The sequence below is a fragment of the Bos grunniens genome, chromosome 12 (assembly GCF_055505025.1).
Source record: "Bos grunniens cultivar Pamir isolate PY7600 chromosome 12, Bosgru_T2T1.0, whole genome shotgun sequence".
In the NCBI taxonomy this organism is placed as follows: Eukaryota; Metazoa; Chordata; class Mammalia; order Artiodactyla; family Bovidae; genus Bos; species Bos grunniens.
Window position 1 is genome coordinate 77,722,584 of NC_141176.1, and position 17,713 is coordinate 77,740,296.

The 17,713-nt window shown below is 38.6% G+C and overlaps 1 protein-coding gene across 1 annotated transcript in view; it reads right to left on the minus strand.

Annotated features, from left to right (window-relative positions):
• Window positions 1–17,713, minus strand: part of LOC147361943 (ATP-binding cassette sub-family C member 4-like) — a 211,428-nt gene that overhangs the window by 23,322 nt on the left and 170,393 nt on the right. The window contains exons 26-28 of the mRNA XM_086328429.1: window positions 17,607–17,696; window positions 8,950–9,122; window positions 8,408–8,513 (exon numbers count right to left, since the gene is read on the minus strand). Coding sequence (XP_086184555.1) covers window positions 8,408–8,513; window positions 8,950–9,122; window positions 17,607–17,696 — 369 coding nt within the window. The remainder of the gene's footprint in view (window positions 1–8,407; window positions 8,514–8,949; window positions 9,123–17,606; window positions 17,697–17,713) is intronic.

Genomic DNA, 17,713 nt, shown 5'->3' on the forward strand with positions numbered 1-17,713 from the left:
TGTGGTCAAAGCTCATGTCAGGAGCTACAAGAGTTACACTGGAACATAGACTGAAAAAAGGCCAGGAATAGAATTTTACCAATGTAGCCTCTATGCTTACCAGTTTTGTCAAAGATTCTAGGTATTTCAGAACACATAAACATAAAGCAACTCTAAATTTTATGTACAGAAAAATAGGTAAAATTTTGAATTATTTTTTAACATTTTATGTCTATAAGAAAATGTTCCTATAATCTCTCACTCTTTCCCCATTCTTCGTGTAACCCAAGTTGAACTAAACTGAACCATACATTTAAGTTAGTGTGATAACAATCCCTTGATCTGAGAAACTCTCCAGGAATGCCAATCTCAAATCATTTGCCAGTCTCCACTGGTTAAGGACAAATGCATTAAGTGAGATAAGTCAGTCAGTTACATAAGCTCAATGAAGATGTGTTTATCTAGGTAGCTGTCTTAGACATAAAAATTAAATGGACCTATTGCAAAATAATTTGATTCATTTTCTTTTTTTTTAAGTTTTACTTTATATGGGAGTATATTTGCTTTTAACTTTTTATTACATTGGAATATAGTTGATTAACAATGTTGTGGTAGTTTCAGGTTTACAGCAAAGTGAATCAATATACATGTTTCCATTCTTTTTCAAAAATTTTTCCCAATCAAGACATCATAGAACATTGAACAGAGTTTCCTATGCTATGCAGGAGGTCCTTGTTGGCCATCTGTTTTAAATAGAGCAGTATGTGAATGCCAGTCCCAAACTCTCAGTCTGTCCCTCCCTGCACAACTCCCCTGGGTAACTATAAATTTGGTCTCTGGTCTCAATGTTAGTGAGTTTGTTTCTGTTTTGTAAATAAGTTCATTTGTATCACTTTCTTATTTTTTTTTTAAAATTCTGCATGTAAGCTATATCACACGATATTTGTTTTTGTCTGTCTGAATTACCTCGTTTAATATGATCATCTCCTGCTCCATCCATGTTGCTGCAAATGGCATTATTTCATTCTTTTTTATATCTAAGTAATATTCCATTGTGGTCTTCTCTGGTAGCCCAGATGGTAAAGAATCTAGCTACAATTCGGGAGACCAGGGTTTGATCTCTGGGTTGGGAGAATCTCCTGAAGGAGGGCATGGAAATCCACTGCTGTATTCTTGCCTGGAAAATCCCCATGGACAGAGGAGACTGGCAGGCGACAGTCCATGAGGTCACAAAGAGTCAGATACAATTGAGCAATGAAGCACAGCACAGCACAATATTCCATTGTATATACGTATCACATCTTCTTTATACATTCATATGTCAACTGACATTTAAGTTGCTTCCATGTCTTGAGTATTGAAAACAGTGTTTCAGTGATCACTGGGGTGCAGGTATCCGTGTTTTTCTCTGGGTATATGCCCAGGAGTGGAATTGTTGGATCACACAGGGGCAGTTTTTAGCTTCTTATGGAAGCTTCATAGTTTTCTTCATTTGTTTGTTTGTTGTTGTGCTGGGTCTTAGTTGTGGCATGAGGGATCTTCATTGTGATGCACGAGCTCAGTAGTTGCAGCGTGTGGGCTTAGTCACCCGGAGCATGTGGGACTTTAGTTCCCCAACTAGGGATTGAACCCAAGTCCCCTACATTGGAAGGCAGATTCTTTACCACTAGGCCAACAGGAAAATGTCTCCAGTTTTTCAATAGTGTGTGCACAAACTTACATTCTACCCACAACGTAGGAGAGCTCCCTTTTCTCTACACTCTCTCTAGCATTTATTTGTAGATTTTTTGATGATCATCATTCTGACTGGTACGAGATCTCACTGTAGTTTTGATTTGCATGTCTCAACTTGGCAGTGTCCACCAGACTGGAAAAGGTCAGTTTTCATTCCAATTTCAAATAAGGGCAATGCTAAAGAATGTTCAAACTACCACACAATTGCACTCATTTAACATCCCAGCAAGGTCATGCCCAAAATCCTCCAAGCCAGGCTTCAACAGAACATGAACCAAGAAATTTCAGATGTATAAGCTGGATTTAGAAAAGGCAGAGGAACCAGAGATCAAATTGCTAATATCCAGTAGATCATAGAAAAAGCAAGAGAATTCCAGAAAAACATCTACTTCTGCTTCAATGACTACACTAAAGCTTTTGACTGTGTGGATCACAACAAACTGTGGAAAATTCTTTTTTTTTTTTTTTCTCTTCGCGACCCCATGGACTGCAGCCCACCAGGCTCCCCCGCCGATGGGATTTTCCAGGCAAGAGTACTGGAGTGGGCTGCCACTGGATTTCCAGCCATCAGTCGCCTGTGGAAAATTCTTAAAGAAATGAGAATACCTTACCTGCCTCCTGAGAAACCTGTATGCAGGTCAAGAAGCAACAGTCAGAACTGGATATGGAACAACAAACTGGTTCCAAATTGGGAAAGGAGTACCTCAAGGTTGTATATTATCACCCTGCTTATTTAACCAATAGGCAGAGTACATCATGTGAAATGCTGGGCTGGAGGAAGCTCAAGCTAGAATCAAGATTGTTGGGAGAAATATCAATAATCTCAGATATGCAGATGATACCACCCTAATTGCAGAACACAAAGAGGAACCAAAGAACCTCTTGGTGAAAGTAAAAGAAGAAAGTGAAAAAACTGGCTTAAAACTCAACATTCAAAAAACTAAGATCATGGCATCTGGTTCCATCACTTCATAGCAAATAGATGGGGAAACAATGGAAAAAATGACAGATTTTATTTTCTGGGGCTCCAAAGTCACTGCAGATGGTAACTGCAGCCATGAAATTAAAAGACGCTTGCTCCTTGGAAGAAAAGTTATGACAAATCTAGACAGTGTGTTCAAAAGCAGAGATATCACTTTGCCGACAAAGGTCTGTATAGTCAAATCTATGGTTTTTCCAGTAGTCATGTACAGATGTCAGAGTTTGACCAAAAAGAAGACTGAGTGCACAAAAATTGATGCTTTCAAACTGTGGTGCTGGAGAAGACTCTTGAGAGTCCCTTGGACAACAAGGATATCCAACCAGTCAATCCTAAAGGAAATCAACCCTGAATATTCGTTGGAAGGACTGATACTGAAGCTGAAACTCCAATGCTTGGCCACCTGATGCAAAAAGCTGACTCATTAGAAAAGACCCTGATGCTGGAAAAGATTGAGGGCAACAGGAGAAGGGGACAACAGAGGATGAGATGGTTAGATGGCATCACCGACTCGATGTACATGAGTTTGAACAAACTGTGGGAGACAGTGAAGGACAGGGAAGCCTGGAGTGCTACAGTCCATGGGCTGGCAGTCAGACACAACTGAGTGACTGCACAACAACAAAAGCACTTGGCAATATACGACTCTAGGGACAACACTATTGATTATGCCCTTCATCAGCATCTATCACTTACCCAGTAACTCCCCAAGGCTGGCTCCCTGCCCTCAAGCATTGGGCTTTACAGCTCATTAACTTATGTCCTCAAAACTTTTGGAACAGATAATCACTTGCATTTTGGAAAGTAAACTCGGAAATATTGCAGGTTCAGTTTCAGAACACCACAATGAAGTGAATAACACAATAACGAGTCACATAAATTTCCTGGTTTCCCAGAGCATAAAGAAGTTAAGTTTATACCACACTGTAGCCTATCAAGTGTGTAATAGCATTGTGACTAAAAAAAAAAAAAAAAACAATGTTCAGACCTTAATTTAAAAATATTTTACTGCTAAACAATGCTAAACATCATCTGAGCCTTCAGTAAGTTATAGTAGTAACATTAAAGTTCACTGGTCACAGATCACCATAAAATAGTAATGATAGTGAAAAACTTTGAAATATTGTGAGAATTAGCAAAATGTGACACAGAGACTTGGGGTGAGAAAATGTTGTTTTTAAAAAATGGCACCAATAGCCACTTGACTTAGGGTTGTAACAAACATACAATGTGTAAAAAAAAAAAAAAAAAAAAAGTCGGTATCTGTGAAGTGCAGTAAAACAAGATATGCCTATATTTTTTTTTACTTTTTTTTAAAACTGAAGTATAGCTGATTTATAACGTTTCAAGTATACAGCAAAGTGATTAAGTTGTACTTATATATATAGAGAAACAGATTATATATATTTTTTCAGATCTTTTGTCTATTATAGGTTATTACAAGATATTGAAAATAGTTACTTGTGCTATAGAGTAGGTCCTGTTGTTTATATATAGTAGTGTGTATCTATTAATCCCAAATTCCTAATTTATCCATCCCCCATATTCCTGTATTTCTAAATCAATCAAGAAAAACAGGTGCCTTGAAAGTCAAAGTTTTGAGAAAGAACAATGCTTATGATGTTTTTGCTGATTGAAAGTCGACTGGTAATCCAAAGCTCTAGAAAATAATACAAGGTTTACACCTGGGGTGGGTGTAAAACAGAGGATGATTCTCCAGCCCTGAAGCTAGAGGATGCATGTCTCTTGTTGCTATTCCTATCAGGGGAGTCATCAGCTGCAACCAGATGAGACCAAAATGTAAACAAGTGGCCAGATTTACATCTCCTACTGGGATCTCCTTGTGACACTGCTGATGACCTTGACCAGAGAGCCTTAAACTGAAGGTCTCCCAAAACAGAAGCAGGAAGGTCAGCTCCACAGTGAAGGGCAAGGTCACTATGGAAAACAAGGTCATCATCACAGGCTTCAAAGAGAACCCTTGTATTTCCCTTCTCTTCCCTCAGATCCCATGTTCAGTCCATGACTTGGCTCCACTTCACAGACTATCCCAAATCCAGCCATCTCACCATTTCCACTGCAGGGACATTAGTCTAAGCCACCAACAGTTGAGAAGGGACACAATGTAAAAGACTGCATTTGGAGACCTGAAAGACCATCAGTGTGGTTTTAGCTGTAAAGGAAGGAGAGGGAGCAGAGAGGGACAAAACTAGAAAGGTGGGGGAGGGCCGGGCTGTAAACTGTTTTGTAAAACTAGGTTAAGGACTTGTTGAACATATTGACAAAGAGGGAAAAATCTGAGGTTACATCACCCACTCAATGGACATGAGTTTGAGTAAACTCCTGGAGTTGGTGATGGACAGGGAGGCCTGGCGTGCTGCAGTCCATGGGGGTCACAAAGAGTCAGACACAACTGAGCAACTGAAGTGAACTGAACTGACTGGTAAGTAAAACATTAAACAAATGGACATATTTTGAAAACGGCAACAAAGGTGATTGATTAAGGAGGTACTTGTGAACTAGATTTTTACAACTATGGGTCAAGTACTGATAGATAAAGACGTAGAACTAAGCAACTGACAGGTCTGCCAAATGCTGTCCTTTTTCACTGTTTCCTTAACCAATCATACATTCCAAAGTGAAAGTACTAGTTGCTCAGTTGTGTCCAACTCCTTGTGACCCCATGGACTGTAGTCTGCCAGGCTCTTCTGTCCATGGGATTTTCCAGGCAAGAACACTGGAGTGGGTTGCCATTCCCTTCTCTAGAGGATCTTCTTGACCCAGGGATCAACCCAGGTCTCTTGCTTTGCAGGCAGATTCTTTACCATCTGAGCTACTAGAGAGGCTACATTCCAAGGTGCCAGCATGTATAAGAATTAGGTGGTAACAGGAAGCTGCTTCCATGAATGCTGTAATACCAAAACCCCAAAATACATCTCCAGGCTACATTTAGAAGCAAAGACTTTATTCGCACCAGAGATCAAGTCATCTTTCTGTTGCTGTCTCTAACTAAAGCTTCACTAAAGGTTTCAAAGGGGAAATTTCACAGCATCATTCATTCCTTGTGAAAGAAGTATGCCTTTGGGGAGCAGTCTGCAAAATACAGTCTGAGACGTGAGAATAACAAAGTGACAGGTAAAGAGTAGAAATAAAAGGTTACTTTTCCAATTAGCACTCAAGAACAAAAACAAAGGACTAAGGATGCTTGATGCTAAACAAAGTTGTTGGCATTTCAAAGTGACTGTCCTAAAATCTTGGAATGTCACCAGTTCCCTCACAAAATACTGAGATGTTTTAGTTCAGGTGACCAGACACACTGCTTGGATCCTAGAGCATCCCTTTGGTTGCAGATGCCCCACTTTTGTCGTTTGCCTCTCCAGAGCTCACTCCTAAGTATGACCAGCTCGGAGGAGTGAGGCCACAGGCATGGCTTTGGTGCTGACAGTCTGGTATCTACTCAGTATCCCCACTGGTGATCCCACCTGACAATGCATGGGGAGTAGGGAGGAGGTGATATTCCAGGAACTGCTCAAGAAATCAAAAGAGACAGCTCCATTATTCCTGGACATAAGGAAGTTTGAGTATTACTGACCATTTATTACTGATTATTACCTGTTTAGTATATACTGTTGGGAAAGATTAAAGGCAGGAAAAGGGGACGACAGAGGATGAGATAGTTAGATGGCATCACCAATTCAATGGACATGAGTTTGGGTAAACTCTGGGAGTTGGTGATGGACAGGGAGGCCTGGTGTGCTGCGGTTCATGGGGTGGCAAAGAGTTGGACACAATTGAACTACTGAACTGAACTGAATTGAGTATATACTGACCTGTTTAGTATAAACCATTGAAATAAAAGTTAACTCTGCTGCCTCCAAAGCACTGTGCAAGCTCTCTTTATCTATTTACTTTATCTCTAATCAGCAACACTTTATACTGCAGGATTTTGTGACAGTAGTTAGCATCTGTAATATGAGTAAGATCAGCTTGTTTCCACAGGCTGGGAATTAGCTTGAAAACAATTTGAATTCCTTAGGGCTTATTTGCACCCAAAGATTTCTCCTCAAGGAATGATTTTCCTTGTCATTTTATAAATCCACATCCTAAGATTTATTGAAATTCAGCAACAGAGGGAAAAGAAAAAGAGAGAGAAGTAGAAAAAAAGAGAAAAAAGGGAGGGAGGGAGGAGGAAAACAAAGCTAAGGAAGGAAATACTAAATTTCTGAGGGAGAAAGAACAAATCAAAGTTGCACAAAAGATACTAGACAGATATCCAAACCCCAAAGCTTAAAGCCTGCTCTGTGTGCTGAGTCCAGAGCTACTATGTAAGAGTCTTGCTAGTTGTTTATCTACAGTCTCTCAGTACTGACATAACTTTCTTTCTATACTCTTTTGTGATGCAGAGGCTGGCTCTTTGCAAATCACATTTCAGAAACACTTTGCTCCTGATAGCTTATTTGGTAAAGAATCCACCTGCAATGCAGAAGACCTCGGTTCAATTCCAGCGTTGGGAATATCCCCTGGAGAAGGGATAGGCTACCCACTCCAGTATTCCTGGGCTTCCCTTGTGGCTCAGCTGGTAAAGTATTGGCCTGCAATCCAGGAGACCTAGGTTCAATCCCTGGGTTGGGAAAGGAAAATTCCCTGGAGAAGGGAAAGGCTACCCTCTCCAATACTCTGACCTAGAGAAGTGACATGACTCAGTGATTTTCACTTTCACTTTTGGCCAGCTGGCTTGTTAGATCCAACCAGTAGGGAACACTAGAGGGAATCACAGAGCAAACAGACATCTAGTTTCTGCTAATCCTGCAGCATCACCTCAACAGTGGGATCTGACTCCGGATTCCAGGTTCCATTAGCATGTGCAGAACCAGCCCATCCTGCTCCCTCACAAATATCACCAGCACCTGGGCAGTGACTGCTCCATGCAGGTCTGAGCACTGACTCTTTAGGGCCTCTCCTCTTGAGTACTTGGGTCTGGAGAGCTGTCCTAGGACACAGTAGCTGCCTGCTAAAATGGTTAACCCTGTGTTTCTAACATTTCTAGCCCTTCAATTGCTATGTGACATATTTCCTTTATTAAGTGCTTTCTATGAAAATACTTTGTTTTTCAAACCAGGCCCTTTCTTCTCACGGAATCCCCTCTGACAGCAACAACTAAGAAATTCTTCAACTTTAGCCAACAGCCTCCTGGTAATCTAAATAAAAGGCTATCAAAAAAGAAAAAAAAAACAAAACTGCCACGCCATGTGGCTTGTGGGATCTTAGTTCTCCAACCAGGGATCAAACCTTGGCCCTTAGCAGTGAGAGCATGAAGTCCTGATGACTGGACAGCCAGGGAATTCCCAAAGGTCTCATTTTTTGATTATAGGAATCTAAAAATAATGAAACAACTGTGGCATAGTAAAAATGACCATGTTCTACTACTCTGAAATATGGAGACTTATCTTGGATTTGGAATATTTTCATGGTTGACTTTCTTTAAGAAAAATGACAGTGTAAATAAACTTTTAATATGAAAATACGAAATTATTGGATATATTATTTAATAGTACATACTGAGGATATAAGTAAGTACCCAAGTTATTTTCAGGAATGGAGAAAAATTAAGAGAATGTAAACTTTTTAGAGGTTCCTAAAGTTTTACAAGGAAGGATATTTTACAAAATTGAACGAAAATGGAAATAACTGAAATTCCACAGGTAAGGCTCTTACCATTATCATGTCACTATCAATAATGGTGCTCAATCTGTGTGTGATGGTTACCACAGTGCACTGGGCAAATTTCTCATGGATTGCTTTTTTTATTAACTCATCAGTTCTGGAATCAAAGAAGTTCAGTTTAGTTAGTAAAGACAGGAAAACCAGACTTAAGACTTAAAAATATCATATATAATAATGATGTTTTTTAAAAATCAATGCTTTATGACTTAATCTTGTTTCTGAAAAACTAAGTATAGAAAGTCTACTTACAAATTTACCGTTGTTCATAAAGCAATGGGAAATATTCTTTCCTTGAAAGCTTGAAATTATCAGAAGCTACATTTAGGAATTTTGCTCTCTTAGGAAGTCTCATAATAATATTAATACGATATAACATGCTTTAGTTTCTTTCTTTGTTTTCTGTAATTAATCTTATCAAGAGATATCTTTGGGACAAAGAGAACACTTGAAAACATTTTTAAGCATCATCGAGAACTTTCCATTTACCACATTTAAAATTCAGATTCCAGGTTTCATGGACCTCAGCCCCTTACCTTGGATCCACATTCGATGTGGCTTTGTCAATAATCAATATCTGATTTTTCTTGAGAATAACCCTGGCAAGACACACCAGTTGTCTCTGTCCAACACTCAAATTTGCTCCTGTTTCTGCTAAGGCAGTATCCATTTTACCAGGAAGACCTTCGATGGTTTCTTTAAGTTGTACCTGTGAATACAGAAAGAAGAACATTTTCCTACACAAATTTCTACTGAAGGACTTAAGCCTCATACGTTAGAGTTTTAACATCCTCAGGACTTCTTATGTCTTTTACATGTACAGCCACCTGATGGGGAGCACTCCTTCCAAGGAGCATTTGCTGATAAAGATGGTGGAGTCAACGCAGGACAGAAAGATCTCAGTGTCCCCTATCCCTGTCATAGGACATCTACCAGAAACCCCACCAGGGATTAGTTAAGGAAGTCTCTCAAGAAATAAAGCTATTTCTCCCAATCTGATCTAAACAGAAAAGTTAAAAGGATCTTTACAGTTTTCCCAAAGTATATTTTGCCTAGGTGTTAGTACACTAAGGGAAAAAAATTTTTTTAACAAAATTATTGTAGGAAGTATGGTTCTCTAAAGATATAATCTTATCAGTACTTTACCATTTTGTAAGAGCTAAAGGTTTAAAAAAATACAAATTCAAACAATGGCAAACTGTACCTCATATATTATTAAACCTGGAGCCTACTTTGGCTTTGGTTCCTTCCCAAATTTAATCCCATATCTGTTTTACCAGTCAACTGGATTTTTTTCAGTATCATAAATTTTTGCAGTGAGAAAACTCAGGAAAAACAGAACACAACATAACACCTTATTTCCCCCAGACCATGGGTATGGGTGGTGTTTATATTAATCTACTCCAAAAAAATTGCAATCATTCTGTGTAATAGGCTCCAGTTTCAGAGAAACAGACATAGAGAACAGACCTATGGACATGGCGGGAGGGTAAGAAGAAGAAGGGGAGTTGTATGGAGAGAGTAACATAGAAGTTTACCATACCATATGTGAAATAGATAGCTAATGGGAATTTGCCGTATGACTCAGGGAACTCAAACAGGGGTTCTGTAATAGGCTGAAGGGTGGGTTGGGGAGGGAGATGGGAGAGAGGTTCCGGAGGGAGGGGACATGAGTGTACCTATGGCTGATTCTTGTTGATATATGAGAGAAAACCACAAAATTCTGTAAAGCAATTATCCTTCAATAAAAAAATTTTTTTAATTGTAATCATAAGATTAAATAAAACAAACTTTTAACTGCCAGAGATAATCTGAAATTCACTGGTTTTTAGGAGTCATTTCAACAAATATTTGTTTTGGAGAAATATTATGGAATAAGAACCAAACCCATACTATGCTTGAAGTTAAAGAACAAAAAGTAAATATACTTCAGATTAAGAGACCAACAGATTGATGAGTGATGGCCAGTGAGCAGGGACCCAGAATTACAGTGTCAAATAACAAAACACTAGGGGTGAAAGGGCAACATTTTCATGGTGTCCTAAATACTGGAGTAGTTCTATGAATATGATCCTGAATTATGCTCCTGATGGAGTTCAAGCTCAGAAAGAAGGAATTCTGATTTAGGATTAAGTATGGTATTGATATTTACAGAATCTAAAGGGTAAGATTTGGATTGTGATGCAAGTGTTTGTAGTGAAAATTATAAAATGGAAGATGTCAGCTTAGTCACCCCCTTTCCTCCATTACAAGGAAGAGGACTTAGTATTCTATCCATGAAACAAATTCATACATCTGCACCCAGTGATGGGACTAATCAAAGGTGTGATAGCAGCAAAAATTTTATCACTTTTCCTCCTGTGCTGACATTAGTAATCTTTGTACATCAAATTGGTCATTCATAAGACTGATGTCTTAACTTTAAAGAAATAATCTCACACTTGCTCTCAATTTGGATGATATCTCATCACTAAGCTGTTTTTTTGTTTTGTTTTGTTTTTTTACTTTCCTTCAGGTTTTCCACTTTGGCCTACAAGGACTGAGGCTTTTGTGAGGTGAAGATGTTTTCCAGTAAACACTATTTTCTAAGACTGTGAGAATGAGACTAACATGAAGATGAAATAATAAACGTATGTACTTGCTAACAGCATCAGAGTATAAAATGAGTCAGTATGTGTGGAGTTTGTAGTGGTTGATACAAAGAAATCAACAGATATTGCCCATTATTAATAATGCTGTCAGCTGGCCTCTCTTCATGTTCTGCTTTATTTTCTTCTTCACATGTATCAGCACTGAGAATTTATTACACATTCATTGACTGGTTTTCCATCTTCTCCACAAGAGTTTAAGCTAAATGGTAGAGACTTTATCAATTTTTATGACTGTGATGATTCTAGAATCTGCAACTATGCCTGTCTAAAGGTCTCTCAATAAATATTTGTTGGATGTATGAATGAAGCTATAAGTGCATCTTATCTTGTGACATCTGTTCCTATAAATTAGGAAACAAATCCATACATATAATTTATATATAATACTATTTTCTTACTAAATGGAAGTGTAAAAATATATATTCTTCTAACAACTAAGTGGCTTCAAGATACCATAACATCATAATGTAACTGTGGAAGGCATTTTAAAAGGTATAATTTAAGGAAAACAGAGAGAATAATACTATTGAAAACTATATATCTCAGTATAAAATGCTTGAGATTGTTTTTGAGCTTGGGAAAGTAATAAGCTACAGCAAAACTGAAAGTAATAATCTGAATTTATAAGACAACCATTTCTATTATCATGATTTCAGAGTAACCTACTATATATACTGCATCTACTAGCCAGGTGCCAATGCCCCTCACAGGAGATTGTGAGATGTCAGATGGTCTCCATATTTTGTAGAACCTTCCTACTTTTCAAAAAGAAAGGCTGGTGTGGGCTGGAAGAGACACTGAAATGCAATCAACAGATAGAGAAGAGCTTTTACAAGAGCAGGACCAGCAGTAAAGGAAGTAAGGGGGAAGTCCGTTCAATTAAATACAAGGTCCTGGGAAATGGACATGTGTCAGGGAATGTTTAACAGGATTCCTACCTGCTGTTTCTCACAAGTCCTTGGTTTCTTTTTAAACAGAACAGCATGCTGCTCCCAGGAACTGGGGTCATTGTGTGAGACAGGCTTAAATCTCCTTTAGTAAACATTCTCTTTATGACAAAACTGCTTAGTCTCCATCCCCTTTCTTGAGATATGGATTGTCTCCTGACCTTGTGACCATCATCATCCCTTGTTCCCTTGGTAACGGTTACTGTACCTTTGGTTTTCTGATCTTTATCATTGACGAAAGAAACTTCTTGTACTACAGCCTATATATACTCACAGAAAAATCATTAAAGCACCTTTGCTCCATCAGAGCTTCGGTCCCCATGTCTTTCTTTCTTTCTTTCTCTCCTCTCTCTCCTCTCTCTCTCCTCTCTCTCTCTCTCTCTCTCTCTCTCTCTCTCTCTCTCTCTTTCCTCGGCCGATTCCTTGGAGCTCAGAGACTCGTCTTGCTCAATCTCCTGCCCAGGCTTCTAAGACTTTCTCGAGAAGGCACCCTGTGCCTTCACCCCCCTCGAGAGGGCACCCAGTGCCTTCGTGAGAGATGCAAGTCCTGTGTCAAGGACTTTATTGGTTTTCTGCGTAAACCAGGGAGTATCAGCCTCTTTCTCTCTTTCACTTTCTTATTGTCGCCTCTGGACCACCAGGTTCCGGTCTATTAAAGGACCCCAACAGACATGTGAGCTCTCCCCACAGCCAGGATTGAATCACGTAATTCCTGATGCACAGGCTGCTGGCACCCAGATTTCTGAATCTGGGTTTCCTGTGTGATGAGACACACTTGTGTCCTAACAGAGATACTATCAACGTTGAACATAACTGGGTTATTTCTTCACATTTTTCATAAGGCACGCCATCCTTAGTTGTCTATTCCAGTATCAAAGCTATTTTCTTTTTTTAACAGAAGTAACATACTGATGATTATTTTCAAGATTTCTTTCTTTCTTTCTTTTTTTTTAACTAGAGGATAATTGTTCTATATGTTGCAGTGGTCTCTGTGATACATCAATGTGAATCAGCCACTATTTTAAATATATATGTACGTATATTATATATATATATATATATATATATATATATATATATATATATATTCCCTTTTTTTCCAGAGTTTTATTTACCATGATTCCTTAACCTTTGAGAGATAAAGTGCTTCATCTTCAGTCACTACTCATGTTATATTGGTAGAGCTGCCCTTGCTTTTTAGGTGTCCTAATCAGCATTAATTTCTGATGAACTTTTCTCAATATACAGTAAACTATTTATCATGGCATCTGGTCCCATCACTTCATGGGAAATAGATGGGGAAACAGTGGAAACAGTGTCAGACTTTATTTTTCTGGGCTCCAAAATCACTGCAGATGGTGACTGCAGCCATGAAATTAAAACATGCTTACTCCTTGGAAGGAAAGTTATGACCAACTTAGATAGCATATTCTAAAGCAGAGACATTACTTTGCCAACAAAGGTTCATCTAGTCAAGGCTATGGTTTTTCCTGTGGTCATGTATGGATGTGAGAGTTGGACTGTGAAGAAGGCTGAGTGCCGAAGAATTGATGCTTTTGAACTGTGGTGTTGGAGAAGATTCTTGAGAGTCCCTTGGACTGCAAGGAGATCCAACCAGTCCATTCTAAAGGAGATCAGCCCTGGGATTTCTTTGGAAGGAATGATGCTAAATCTGAAACTCCAGTACTTTGGTCACCTCATGAGAAGAGTTGACTCATTGGAGAAGACTCTGATACTGGGAGGGATTGGGGGCAGGAGGAGAAGGGGACGACAGAGGATGAGATGGCTGGATGGCATCACCAACTTGATGGATGTGAGTCTGAGTGAACTCCGGGAGTTGGTGATGGACAGGGAGGCCTGGCATGCTGCGGATTCATGGGGTTGGAAAGAGTCAGACACAACTGATCTGATCTAATCTGATTTATCATTACATGAAAAAATTTATTTTCAGAATACCTTGAAAAAAATAACTAAGATGAGATGGGCAGCATTCATAAAACTGTCTCCCTTCTGAGTGTATAAATCAGTCAAGGGAGAAAGAGTAGACAGAACTAAGGATTTAAAAATAAATTTAAAAATCTTCTTTTACTTTTAACTGAAGTTCTTAAAGAAGAAAATGTAGTGGTGCCTTCTTACTCAGGAAGACTTTGAGTTAAGGTTCACATTTTCCATTTGTTTGGCATCACTTATAAACCAATAACTGAGGGGTGTTAATCCATCTAAAAGTTGATCTCTTTGCTTGAGTTATACTTCTTAGACCGACAAATCATCTCATCACTCTGTTACTATAGGAAGTATTTCTTTATGAAATTTGCATGTTTATCAATGAAAGATTTAGTAGATATTCTAACAATTAGAATATCACATAAAAGTCATAAAGGAACAATTCCTAGAGAAATACAATGATGGGATGATTCCTCCATAAGAGATACCACTAAAGTAACAGGACCACTTCTGGAAGTGGCATATGGAAACCACACACTTCACTTTATGAAATAAACTCATGTTTATTTCTATTTAAAGGAATTTCCAAATGTAGTTTATTTAAAGGTAGATCTTAGTATTGTCTACCACTTCCAGCACTTCATCATTATTAGAATTCAGAGGCTACTACATTTTATTTTGATTTTGACTCCTACAGATGTTAGAGCCAAGTTCTAAGATAGCTTTTCAAAGGATTTATCTCCCAATTAATGTTTCTTCACTGTCCATGGAACAGTGTGTTCTAAAATTCTATAGTAATTTTACTACTGGAGGATCTGTGAAGAGAGATCTCAAGCTTGGAAACAAATTGGAAAATAAGTTACTAATACTTCAGTTTTTTGAAAGGTGTGTACTATATTCATCATTAAATCTTTCCTCTGAGTCCAGTAGAAGTGGATGCCCCCATCTTCCTTTATATTTGATGGTTAACTGCTCTACCTCTTCTCTTCTAGAATTTCACTGTAGAAAGACTCACTGACTTAAATGAAATCAGAGGTCCACTGCATCTCAAGTAGAAGGTGAAGCAATCGACCTGATTTAAGAGCATAAAATCCTCACAGTTGCTGGAAAGCAGGGTGGGTGTGTGAGACTCAGTGCTGACATCCTTCAGAAACCAGAAATATTGGCAGGAGATTGTCAGGCCTTCAAGTCGGCTTGCTCACAGTCAAATTCATCTGTGTATTACAGATTTGAAAGCTACCCTTGAAAGGGTGACACTAAATGACAAAAAGTACAAATTCAAAACAACAACACTGTGTCATTGGGATTTGTGGGAATAAAACAAAAACCAGTTTTGTTTTGAGAGAAATAAGCCATGCTTCTCTGAATTGAAGAGATCAATCAAACATTAAGTATTGATTCAGTGCTTACTTTTTAAAAGCAGAAGACTGAGCTAAGTCCTATGAGGGTTTAAAATATGTCTATAGGTTAGAGGTTGAGATACAATTTCTGTCATAAGTAGTTTAGAATCAATTTATAAAACTGGGGCAAATAAACAAAATAATTTATATTAAAATATACCAACCAAAAACAATTTAACACTCAAAATCCATTTCATGATTTGGTGAGGAGATTCAAAGAAGTAGTCCAAAAGGAAACACTACACAAATAGAACATCTTCTAGAAATGAACTTAAAACTATAAAAACTTCACAAAAGCTCCAGGGTTCTGTTATTTGCATTTACTCTACAGATTTAAAATAGCAGTCAATATATAATTATTATCATATTCCAACTGTATAATTTACCCTTATAATCACTTATGAAACATCACACTATTTTAGTAGTATGATCTCATTTATCTTTCAGTTAATAATGAAAATCTATTATTGTCTTCACTTAGTTCAGTTCAGTTCGGTTGCTCAGTCATGTCCAACTCTTTGTGACCCCATGAATCGCAGCACACCACGCCTCCCTGTCCATCACCAACTCCAGCAGTTTACCCAAACTCATGTCCATCAAGTCAATGATGCCATCCAACCATCTCATCCTCTGTTGTCCCCTTCTCCTACTGCCCTCAATCCCTCCCAACATAAGGGTGTTTTCCAATGAGTCAACTCTTCACATCAGGTGGCCAAAGTATTGGAGTTTCAGGTTCAGCATCAGTCCTTGCAGTGAACACTCAGGACTGGTCTCCTTTAGGATGGACTGGTTGGATCTCCTTGCAGTCCTAGGGACTCTCAAGAGTCTTCTCCAACACCACAGTTCAAAAGCATCAATTCTTTGGTGCTCAGCTTTCTTCACAGTCCAACTCTCGCATCCATACATGACCACTGGAAAAACCATAGAATTGACTAGATGGATCTTGGTTGGCAAAGTAATGTCTCTGCTTTTCAATATGCTATCTAGGGTGGTCATAACTTTCCTTCCAAGGACTAAGCTTCTTTTAATTTCATGGCTGCAATCACCATCTGAAAGTGATTTTGGAGCCCCCAAAAATAAAGTCTGACACTGTTTCCACTGTTTCCCCATCTATTTCCCATGAAGTGATGGGACCAGATGCCATGATCTTCGTTTTCTGAATGTTGAGCTTTAAGCCAACGTTTTTCCTCTCCTCTTTCACTTTCATCAAGAGGCTTTTTAGTTCCTCTTTACTTTCTGCCATAAGGGTAGTGTCATCTGCATATCGGAGGTTATTGATATTTCTCCTGGCAATCTTGATTCCAGCTTGTGCTTCCTCCAGCCCAGCATTTCTCATGATGTACTCTACATATAAGTTAAATAACCAGGGTGACAATATACAGCCTTGATGTACTCCTTTTGCTATTTGGAACCAGTCTGTTGTTCCATGTCCAGTTCTAACTGTTGCTTCCTGACTCACTTAGTAGATGTTACCTAATACCAGAGGAATAAAATGAATATTACAGGGCAATTAGGGTTATTAATTCACTAGATCACTAATAGAATTTGAACCCACAATTTAAAAATCTAGCTTAGTGCTCTGCTATAGTCTAAACTACGGTCTTCCCAGTCATCACGCATGGATGTGAGAACTTGACTATAAAGAAGGTAGAGCACCAAAGAATCGATGCCTTTGAACTGTGGTACTAGAGAAGACTCCTTGGACAGCAAGGAGATCAAACCAGTCAATCTTAAGGGAAATCAACCCTGAATACTCATTGGAAGGACTGATGCTGAAGATGAAGCTCCAGTATTTTGGTCACCTGATGTGAACAGCTGACTCATTGGAAAAGTCCCTGATGCTGGGGAAAATTGAGAGCAGAAGAGGCATCAGAGGATGAGATGGCTGAATGGCATCACTGATGCAATGGACATGAACTTGGGCAAACTTTGGAAGATGGTGAGGGACAGGGAAGCCTAGCATTCTGCAGTCCATGAAGTCACAGTCAAATGTGACTGTGGAACTGAATACAACACAACACAAAGACAAGGTAATGTGTCTAGCTGCTTTGGATTCTAAGGGAAAAGCTACAGTGGAAATATGAGGCATTATATTCTTGGTTTTTATCATCAATACACAGGTCATCAATGTTTTGCTAGGAGGTAATCAAAGTCAGTTACATGGATAAGCTCCCCTTGAATTGCCTGCAGTGCTATAAATGTACACACAAACATACTGATGCTAACAAACTAATAACATTTAATAAATTACCTCTTCTAAGGCATTCCACAGTTCCTTATCTGTATGTTCATTAAAAGGATCCAGATTTTTCCTCATTGTTCCCGTGAATAAAACAGGTTCCTAAATAACCCAAAATA